The sequence below is a fragment of the Solanum dulcamara genome, chromosome 2 (genome assembly GCF_947179165.1).
Source record: "Solanum dulcamara chromosome 2, daSolDulc1.2, whole genome shotgun sequence".
NCBI classification, from domain to species: domain Eukaryota; kingdom Viridiplantae; phylum Streptophyta; class Magnoliopsida; order Solanales; family Solanaceae; genus Solanum; species Solanum dulcamara.
The window spans coordinates 5,469,081-5,481,200 of record NC_077238.1 but is presented as its reverse complement, the minus strand read 5'-3'; the positions used below and the strand labels follow the sequence as shown (position 1 = coordinate 5,481,200).

The following is a 12,120-nucleotide window of genomic DNA, read 5'->3' as shown; positions in this document are numbered from 1 at the left end:
TTTAGTTGGTTCAAAGTACAATGACATCCAAATCAACAATAACAATTAAAGTGTTCATATTTCTAAAACATGAACAACATTAATTTTAATAAAATTTAATTAATTAAATTAACAATCATGGTAACAATTGCATAAACGAGCTGGATTTCCAGGCAATATCTCACAAACTGGACTTGGATTTTTGTCATAGAACTGGTACAAACATTTTTGTTTACAACATTGAGCATCACAATCCTTGCTACCACATGGACCCAAATAAGTCAAGCATGGCCCTGCTAGAATTGAATCTTTGCTTGCTAGCACCATTGAACCTATACATATACATAAGAAAAACATATCGTAAATATTAAAATAATCATGACACTCGAGAATTTTACAGTAGTAAGACTACTGTTATTATATCGAGCGTTTGTGAAAAATCAGATCGACTGAAGAGAAATATAGATATAAAGTACCTGTTGCAACAACAAGGAGGAGCAACATGAATAAAGTGGATGAGCAATTGACCATTTTGCCTAAGGGGAAATGTGCTAAAATAAAAATTTTAGAGTTGGATTATCAAAGTGTGTTTCACAAATTGTTCATCTAGGGCTATAAATAGTGTGCACAATCTATGAAGTTTGAATTATTTTTTCATCTTTAGGTTATGTTAATTCAGTAAAATGGAAAGAATATTTAATGTTTTTTTTTCCTTAATATATTTTGGTGAATGATGAAATATTTAGTGTTAGGACATATTATCAATGAATATTTATCTATTGTAATAAGTTGGTTATTATTTTCATCAAGTTACAAATTAATACTTATTATTAAACTTACTTAATATAATTTTGTGTGCACTGACATGATGATATAAGTGTTTTTTATTACCATCATTTATTATCAATTTCTTTTAAAAAATAAATACGTGTTTAGCTTATATATAATTAAGAATAAGATTGGCCTGCATGTTGGGATGGCCATGCTAGGTTATATATTAAATATCATATTGAAATCGAAATTTTTAACACTGCAGTTTGAATATTATGTATTTGGTATAATGTTTGGTATGCATTTTTGAAAAGTTTGATATTTAGTATGATATTTGATATTTATAAAGAAAATATCGAACTATCGAATAGCGTATCGAAGTATATAAAATTCATATATATGTAACTATATAATGTTGGAAAACTTCAAATAATTCATTCCAGAATAGCAAGTAAATCATTAGACAGAAATTTCAATATAAAAGAATGATAGGAACACTAACCTTGTTCCATTGCTTTAACTTATTCAAGAACTTGATCTTCTAAATCTTGAAGATTGCTTTGTGGAGTTCTTTTTTGAGATGGAGAGAAAAGAGAAAAGCGTATCTTCTGATTTAGGGACCAATTCCTTTTAAAGATTTTGCAATGTCTTTTCATAAAATGTATGCCCTTCATGAAATGTATGTCTCTTCATGAAAGGTACATTTTCTTATAAGTTTCCATCATAATTACAAAAAAAGGTTTATGAGTTTAATTTATCTAAAATAAACTCATATTAATAGATATTTGTATTTTTTGCACAAATATATAATACTTTAGTAGATAAAAAATGGGCTACTTTAATGATATCATATATATGTATAATATAAGTAAACTTTACCTAAATTCCATAGTAAAAAAGACCAATTACAACTTATCCCTTATTTTTCTTAAATTACCCGATTTTCTTGATTTTTCTCAGATTTCTGATACATCAGTGGTTCTTCTGATAAATCACGTTTTGGGTGTATAATAATTAATGCTACTGATTTATTTATGGATAGTAACGTAATTTAAGTTATGATTCATTGTTTCAATCAATTACTTAGCTAAATAAGGGAATTAACCCATATAAAGCGTAACAGTTATAAGGGACTTGAAAAAGTCAAAAAACAGAGCATAAACAAAGCATAGGATCGTACCAAAACTTCAATCCAAATTTTGAAATTCATCAAGCAATTTGAGATGAATATCTCGATTCTTCTGAGACATTCTGGAGTTTGGCTATCCGAGGTGAGTTATGAACGATACAAAAATGATGAAATCGTAGTGGGCGACAATATATGTTACGTGAATCTAAAATCAGCAGTAAAGTTTGATACATTGATAACTGATACATGACTACTCGACAGATTTAGTGTTGATACATTAAAGATTGTTTGATTAGTTTTCAACTGATTTGTGGTTGATACATAATATCTTGTATTGATATAAGTTGTAGATGTATCAGAAGCATTAAAGTTTGATACATGAGAATCTGATACATAAACTTTCATCTTATATTTGAATTTGATACATGAGAGTAACTGATGCATGACCATTCGACAGATTTAGCGTTGATACATTGAAGATTGTTTTATTAGTTTTCAACTAATTTGTGGTTGATACATAACATCTTATATTTATATAAGTTGTAGATGTATCAGAAGCATTAAAGTTTGATACATGAGAATCTCATATATAAACTTTCATCTTAAATTTGAATTTGATACATGAGATTAACTGATACATGACCATTCGACAGATTAAGGGTTGATACATTGAAGATTGTTGTATTAATTTTCAACAGAATTGTGGTTGATACATAACATCTTGTATTGATATATGTTGTAGATGTATCAGAAGTAGTAAAGCTTGATAAATGAGAATCTGATACATAAACTTTCATCTTAAATTTGAATACTGATACATGACCTTTCAACTGATATTTGAGTTTGATACATTAAATACTGATACATGACTTTTCAACTCATACCTGTAAATGATATATTAGAATGATGTATCTTCCACGAGAAATGATACATAAAAATTGTTATGTATCTGGTATATTGAAAGGTTACGTATCATGAACAAAATTGATATTAATTTAGACTTATTAGATACAGTGCAACACAGATTCAAAGTGACATAGCTATATTTTTAGTTTGATATATTGAAGATATGTACATAGAATTGATACATAAAAGAGATGTATTTGATACAAGAGCTTATGTTATATATCATGATCAATAACAATACATAGAGTAGTAAAGAAAATGACCAACAAAAATTTAAATTCAACAACAGCTGATAAATAGTTGCATACCAGAAGATTAACATAGTAGTTGTTTAAAAAAACTCACTAATAGTACATAACAAAAAATATTTACTATTGCTGTCAAAATAAATATCTACATTCTACTACTACCAATTTCAAAAAAACTACTCGATGTCCACCAGTTCTTCCTGACCAGGAGAGATGAAATCTCTCTTAGGTTTTTTTGGATCGTCATTTTTCACTAACATAACCATCATTGGCCTTCCAACAAAAAGTGCAATTCGGATGGGTTTTTCTGCTCCAACTCAAGAAGTAAAAGACATTTGATAATTTGACCTTGAAAATTACACTGTGGCATATCTATGTAGTAACCAAAAATGATTTGCCTAAATAACTGTATAACTTCTTCACCTATTGATAATTTAAAATCATCAATAAAATAACGGTATAGGTAGTGCCGAATCTCAAAGAGTGGGAAGGGATCTTTTTGATGACATACTTCTATCCCTGCATTGACATAACAATTGAATCAGACCAAAATTGAGACTTGATACATTACATTTATTACTTTATGAATATGATACATTAGAATAAATGATACATATCGAACCATTTGTATCAAGTAGATGACCAATCGAGATACATAGTGAGCTTATGTATATTGATATGAGACACTTAGTTTTGACTATATATACATACAAAACAAGTTGTGTATAATGAAATTAAAAGACCTTGTGTATAAAAAACAAGATAGAAGGCAGAAATTGATGGATCCTGATCAACGCAACATCAGTAAAAGCTTATGTATCATAATTAGTACATAATGTATCATGAAAATCGTAAAAAGCTGAAGACCTTATGTGTCATGTACATGATAGCAAAAACCTTATTAGAACCTTATGTATCAACATATGAAATGTCTATCAACACTTAAAAATACAAGAAAAGAAATCTGATACATATAGACTATATCAGATATGGTTAAAAGATATCTGATACATTTAGTCTGATGCATTTATTCGTTGCATTAAGGTCTGATATATTTGAATAATTCATACCTTTGGAATATTAGGGTGTGTTGTAACACCTTCGACTTTCTCCTCTGCTTTTTGAAGTGATTGATGAACTGTAGATTTCGACTTTGCAATTTGATATTTTGATTTTGCATTTAAAGTATCCATAATTAATGGATCATTGCGATGTTTGGATCTAATCTCTTTATACCCTTCACCAGAAGAATCAGACTCCGATGAAACAAGAATTTTTTTATTTTGATTTAATTGTGTGAGACCAACACTAAATGATGGAGCGGATTCCATATGTATCAGTGAATAGAAGATTAAAATCAACAAAAACATACAGTTGAAATCAATGGAAAATCGAAGGAGATGGAATTGAAGTGAGATTACAGAGCAGGAAGAAATTGAATTACCTAATTTAGAAATTTGAATTTCAGAAAAACATGGATTGAAATTCAAAAAGAAACCGTTGTATATGGGACTTCAAATTAGGCGTGAATTTAGGATAGTTGGGGAGAAGGAATGGGATGTATCGGTGAGTTGGAGAGAGAATTAAAAAAAAAGGAATTTTTGAGATTTTTACAAATGGTAGGGAATAATAGTAAATATAGTAATATAAGGTGTATAGTTAGGTAATTTTTCCAATAATATAATAATATGTGAGTCCATAAATTTCTAACATATAATTATTATAATACTAGCAAATATATAAAATAGTAACTAATTATTTAAATGTTAAAATTTTGACTACTCTAAATGTTCTTTTTGGTGATTGATTGAGAATTGTTTCAACTTTATTTTGAATATATTTACATGTGTAAGGTATTAGTATAATATAATTGAGACGTTTCTTGAAAAGTCAAAGTCATTATTGTTTATTATACAAATATATGTAAATTGAAGTTGATCAAACTATGGCAACCGATTTACCATACCATCATATATCAAAATCGAACTTTAAAATATCGAACCATACCGAATTACTTTAATATGATTTTTATTAAGAGTTAATAAAATTGGCTTCTTTCCTGTAACTAGTTTTTTAAATTTAACTATCTAATGTTCGAAACTTTAATTAGTATAGTAAAAGCAAATTAAAGATAATAAAATTTTCTTATATATAATTAAAAGAATTAATCATAAATATTAAAATAAGTATAACGATAAGATAATCAGTATAATTTTATAAGTAAAATCTGTAAATGATAAGATATATATGCGCAGATCTTGTTTTACTAATATTATCAAATCAAGTGATTAATGAAATTAAATCATTGTTGGCCTTAGGTTAAAGCAAACAAACCAAGGACTTTAAACACCCCCAAAAGACTATTAGCTATGAACTCATTAACAACAGATTAGGAGAAAACAACAAAAATGGTCTCTTATATATGCTTGAGAGTAGGTTTAAAATATATAACGCTATAACAAAACAGTTTTAACGGTAATAAATATGCACATTAGTAAGGAGTATTAAAGTCAGTACCGACATTAGGGACATTTACTAAGAGTGCTAATTGCATCTAAAAAAATATATTTAGCGAATAAGTAAGAAATTCATATGTTTTCAAGAAAATGTATTTTTTAAGAGAACATTTTTCTTCGTACCAAATACACCCTTAATGAAAAAATAAAATTAAAGAATTATTTTTTCAAGAGTGAAATTTATTTTTTGATAACGTACGATATGTGTTTGATAACGTACTTTTGATGCATGAATGGCCAAGGAATGACGATCAAGGAAGAACAATAATAAGATCCAATCAATATCGAAACGCTAAATATATATACTTCAACATAATATTAGAGTAGATAAAATTATAACATAATATCAGAGTAGATAAAATTATATTCAACTTTTTGAATGTATCATAATGTAAGTTAGTGTATATAATTTTATGACTTTTGACTATTTTTTTAAGTAAATAAAACATGACTATATTTATCGTAAACTAATTATTTTATTGTATAGATTTGAAACTACCCTGTTCTTTTATTGTGTTCTAGTTTTCACAATCATGGTGACAATTGCAAATTCTCAAGGTAGAGCCAGGGATTGTCTCACATGAACCACTTGGATTTTGAAACTTGAAATTATCAAAACAATTCTTCTCACAACATTGTTCATCACAAAGTTTATAACTGCATACGCCAGATTTGTTAAGCATTGATCATTTGATAATATCATTTGTTCACTGATGCTAGTCGTATCGCGAATTCCATTACTACATGTTCAAGAATATAGCATAACATACGTCATTAACAACAACATATTCAGTGAAATTTTACATATGAATGAAATTAAATGAGCATTTTAATCATTGATTAGTAAAAAAATCATGTTAACTACGAACTATTTAGCAACAGATTTACCTGCTACAAAAACAAGGAGGAGGAACAAGCACAAAGTTAATGAGAGTTTAGCCATTTGCTTATGATGAAAAAAAATGCAAAAATTATTTTGAATATGAATATTGATGTGTAGAAAATGAGTATTCATCTATGGATATTAATAAGTGCACAAACACAGAAAAACTAAATAGAAAAGACATATTAATTTTGATTTGGTAGATTTGTACAATCTTTGACTTGACGTGTTCTGTTAAGAAAATTTGTAGTATTAGTTTTAATGCTAAAAAATGAATAGTTGGAGACTTAATGATTCTTTAATTTGACTAGTTTTATAGAGAAAATAATTTTATGGAAAATATTTTTAAATTTTTTCATATTCGATTGGTCAAACATTTTAAAAATATTTTCCTTAGGAAAATAAGCTTACATCCTTACCGCTCATAATATTTATCTAAATTATATATAAATAATTTTATGATAATAATTTTTGCTTACCTATCACACACAGAAAATAAATAAGTTAATGTACATGATTAATAAGAGATGTTTGCCTTCTTTATTCTTCAATTATTGATAAGAGATATTTTAATTTTCGTGATATCCAATATCCAACTGCACTTGTTATTGAAATTATCTCGTAAAATTACATATACAAGTTAATGTACATGATTAATCTTCATTTTTTTTAATAATTATTATTATATAAACTTGAATCCAACACTTTTTTCTTGATTTAACAACATTTTATAGTAAAGAAAAGATACTTATTCCTTTTTCTTGCGTTTTTTTCTCTCTCACTTTTGTTCCCTTTTTCAAGGAAAAGCATCTTCATTTTCTAAACCTCCCCCACACAAAGAAATCAATAATGCCGTATCAAATTACCAATTAATTCACTTTTTTATATAACAAAATTATTATTTTAAAAATCAAATATTTATATTACGTTTTTGTGTACATTTTTTTGAAGTACATTTTTAATCCTTTACGTTTTGTGAAAAGCAAGCATTTTTTGAATTTTGTCAGATGCTTGATGTTAGATTTAACAGTATATACATACACTAATACACACCACAAAAGATTCACAAATTTCAAAAATTACAAGACCCAAAATTGCATCTACAATAACGTGGAGTCTGAAAAGGATAAAATATAAACATATTTTATCACTATCTTAGACCTAAAATTGCATCAACAACTACAAAAGTACTACTACTATTATTACTAGTACAAAAATAGAGGATAGGTAACACACAATTACCAACGGACATACATGATCTTTATAACCTCCAATTTAACGTCATGTCTTCAGTGGATTGAAATTACGTCATGCCATATTTTGTCTAATCTCTCCTCTTCAATATATTCTGACATACTATCTCTCGTAAAACACACCAAAATTAACCTCTCACACTTCTATACTGAACCACTTTAATTTATACATTCATCTCAATATTCTCAATTTCACAATTTTTGTAGTTTAAACATGAAAATTTTTGACAGATCAACACTCCATCACATACAATATAATATATCTAATCATCATACTTTAAAACTTATCTTAAAATTTTGTTGACACATTTTTAGCACACAAGACTCCGAATGTGATCAATGAGGCCCATTTTGTATATTTTCTCCAGCAAAGCCCCATTATTAATTTTTTTTTTCAAAGAAAGGAATAATTATTATTATTATTATAGGTAAACAAGAGAGGCAATATACTGTACTTCCATTTCTTCTTCACATCCAAATACTGATCTGATCCGAAAGAATCAAAGGTAATCGAAAAAGTTTTAAATCCTAGATCTCCAAGAAACATTCAGATTTATGTATAAGGGGTTGTCTCTATTTGTGTGTGTGATTTTGATTCAAAGTTAAGCTAATCTAAGCTTTTTTGGTGATTTTTCTGTTGAAAGTTTGGATTTTTTTTGTGATATAGTTGATTTGGGGTTTGTGTAGTCGTTAATTTGTTGCTGGGTTTCTCTTTAATAAGCAATTTAGTTGTCTTTTTGACAATTGAGAACCAGTGGTTGATGAAAATAGTGATAGTGGGTGTTAATTCTTGGTGATTAAGGCTTGATTGTGAGGTTTGAAAGTAAAGAGATTACTGATTCAGAGAGTGATGGGGATGGATGGTATTGGTTTGGACTAGAGATCTTGGGTATTGATTCTTTTTTGTTGAAAGTTTGATTTTTGTGATGAAGTTGAGTTTAGGTTTGTGTGCTTTTTTTTAATTTGTTGTTGTTTGGTTGTTCTGTCATTGTTATGACATTTTGGGTTTCGCCTCGAGAGGCAATTTAGTTATCAAACATAGGGTAACCTCATTCCAGTGTAATAGCCCGCAAACTACATAGGAAAGGTAAATTACACTAGGCAATCCCTGTGTGACGAGCTCGACGCAGAGGGGGTTTCAAACCTGAGACTAGCAGTTTAGTTACCTTTAAACAACAATTGAGAACAAGCAGTTGATGAAAATAATAATATTGGGTGTTAATTCTTGATTGTTAAGGCTTGATTCGAAGTTGTTGTCAAAGTAAAAGATAACCGATTCAGAAAGGGAGAGTGTGGATGATGCGATGCTATTGTTTTTGACAAGAGATCTGGGGTATTAGGATTTCAGGGAGTCTCTGTTTGAGTGGGAGATGAACTTCCTTCAGTTGCTTGGGGCTGATGTATGAGAACTTAGACGTGGTGTATGAATTAGTGGGGCTAGTATTGGAGGAGTGATGAGTAATTTGGTCAGCACTAGGGGAATCCTCATTCATTTTTGATGGGAAAGGTGGTAAGAAATTTGGTGATAGTTTACGAGAAAATGTGGAGCAAAGGAGAATCGACAGGTTCTCCACTCACCTCTAGCTGCTCTAGGTAAGAGGAGAAGAAAGAGACTCTTTCCAGCCACTTATACCAATCACCAGCCACATCCCCGAGATCAGAACAATTAGGCGCCAAGGTCGTAAAGGAAAAGGAAAAAATGTGGAGCCTAGGGAGAGCTCAATTAACTAAAAAGGAACGCACTAAAGAAGGGAGAGTGGAAAGGTCCCTATCATCCATAGGTTTGGAATATTCAAGTCTGAAATTGTCTCAGAGAAGAGAGCTCTTTATTTGTTCTAGATCATAAAGAATAATGGTGATTTTGGTTTAATTCAAAGGAGGGTAATAAGTGCCTTGTGAATATTTCTCATCCCGTTGTGACTAAGATGATATCTCTGTTTCTTGTGTTTCTTTTCATTCTCCCTGGATGCTTAAGGATGCCTAGTGTTGGCAAAATAGTTGTACTCTTCTTCTGATATGCGGTTGAATCCTAAATGTCACTCTCCAAGTTTCCCTCGTTGAACTACAAAGAGAGTGCAGACTTCAAAACCTTTAAAGTTCTATTAATATATTATTGGTTCTTCATGGTTTCTACCAGGATTGTCGTATTGGATTCATATGGTTATAAGAAGATTCTAATCAACTGCAGTGATGTACTGATGTTTCTTTTCTGAATTATAGATAGACTAGTAGGAGCATCAGTCTCCACTAATGCTCAAAGTATAATGGATTTCCTCATTTCTGTTGCTTGATTATCAGCTGCGCTTCTTCTTTTATGTTGTTGCTTGGTGCATGAAATCTTTGCTAACTTATTTGAAAGTGTTTCTCTTGTCTTTAATGCATATGGCCTGCTTCTACATCTTGCTGGTTTCTTTTGTCAGGTTGTTCCTGGGATTCTTTCACAAGAGAGAATTACAGATATGGGTCGTGGAGTCAGCTATGGAGGAGGGCAAAGTTCACTGGGATACTTATTTGGAAGCGGTGAAGCGCCAAAATCAACCACTGGAAATGCCCCAGCTGTTCAAAGTGAAGGGCAGGCAATAAATAAGGAACCAGCTTCAAAGCCTACCGTTTCTGCTACAGTTGATGCTACTAAGCAGATTCCTGCTGGTATTCAGAGCACCTCTTCGAGAAACCATTTTGGGGGAGATGGTCAAAACACAGGCAACTTTATCACGGTATTTCCCTCATGTCAATTAGTATTATGTCTTTTGAAATGCTTGTCTAGTTCATTTTCATGCTTTGCTGGAGAAATATTTTGATTGTTCCGAGGTTAGAGTAATAGATAGCTTGCAGGCTGGAACCTCATCTCCAGCAGTGTTTTTAAAAGTGGAAAAATAAAAAAGCTACAAGGTCAATGGGGCTTGAAGCAAAAAATGTGATTTTGCACACACTTCTAGGCATACATGTTGCGGAAAATTAAAACCACCAACACAGGTGGATTAATAGTAAAATAATCAAATTGCAATTAAATAACTAATTTTTCAAAGTTTGTCATCAAAAAAAAATAATTGAGATTTTCATCAAAAAACTAATTTCTCAAAGTTGAGAATTATAGAACTGAACATTTCTTATTGGGATCTCTTTGCACATATCATTAGTTGAATTGCACACTTCTCAAAAGCTTCATGGTTTTATCCATGAAGCAATGATCCCTTGTTTCATATTTAAAGCGATGAAGCGATGGCTTTTAATAACACTAATCTCCAGGCTTAATCGCTCTTTTCTTAACCACAATCCTTCCATCCAAGTTATTGAATAGGGACGGATTGTTGGATTTAGATCTATCAGGTGTTGAACTTGTTTTATTAGCTTTCCTGTCATGAATTTCTTGATAGCATTTTTGCTCAAATGGTACATTTGCACCAGTCTATGAGTGTGCATCTTTGTTGCTGCAACCATAGGTGGTCTCAAGCTGTGTGTTTCAGGTTAGGATAAGCTGCTAGCACATTCTATTGATGTAAACTCTCCTGTTGTGGAGTGAGATTTATTTGTAAGCCTGCGTTTTGGGGGGACTGCTGACTTCCTGACCAACTTCTAATATATTGTTGTGCATTTTGAGATTGATCTGTGGCATTTGCTTGCCAGTTAGAGTCCTGTTCAGATAAAAATGCTTTAGTTCCTAATGGGAAACGATATTTGATAGTTTGCCATCAAATTATGATGAAATAATTCTGGCATCTTAAAATGGAGTGGATCTTGTTAATTCTTGTTATGTATAATCGTATCGTTGATTTTCAATAAACGTGTCTAGTTTTAACTGTGGCTATTACCTTGATATAGGACCGGCCATCTACCAAAGTCCATGCTGCTCCTGGAGGTGGATCTTCTTTGGGTTATCTCTTCGGCGGTGGCAGCAACTAAGCAATTCTCCAATCTACAGTTGAATAATTGTTTTATGACTTCTTTACCTTTTGTCTTTCGACACTATGTTGTAATTGTAATTGTAATTGTGAAAACTTCAGGTTGTTGTGAAGGGTTAGTTGCATAAGGCTTTGGTCCAAAGTCCCAGTTAACACCCATGAAACTAAAGTTACTTTCAATGTAATATGCCACTTTTGTTAATTGATCATTTGATTGAACAGTTTTTCTTGCCTTTACTTCATATCTGTGATTGTCAAGGAAAATGAGACAACATTCGACTATCTTTTAGTAGTGTTATGTCATGTCTAATCTCTTCTTTTTAATACTTCTTCAATCTATTTTTATCTCTCCTCGAATACACCATAGCTAACAACCTGTCATACCTGTTCTGGTGCATCTATGCATCTCTTTTTTACATGCCCGAAACTTGATATTATATCATTGCAAATTGCTGTTTTAATCATTACAGAGACGACAAAAGATTTAAAATTGATGAATTATAATATAGTTTCATAGCAAGCATTTTGTTAGT

At 30.5% G+C, this 12,120-nt stretch overlaps 1 protein-coding gene across 1 annotated transcript; it reads left to right on the top strand.

Moving 5' to 3' along the window:
- The first annotated feature begins 8,062 nt into the window (after positions 1 to 8,062).
- On the top strand, positions 8,063 to 11,829 carry LOC129880078 (protein SPIRAL1-like 1). The gene is made up of 3 exons (XM_055953922.1): positions 8,063 to 8,191; positions 10,106 to 10,402; positions 11,508 to 11,829. The coding sequence occupies exons 2-3, from the start codon at positions 10,145 to 10,147 to the stop codon at positions 11,586 to 11,588; spliced, it is 339 nt and encodes a 112-aa protein (XP_055809897.1). The 5' UTR covers positions 8,063 to 8,191; positions 10,106 to 10,144; the 3' UTR covers positions 11,589 to 11,829.
- The last annotated feature ends 291 nt before the right edge of the window (positions 11,830 to 12,120 follow it).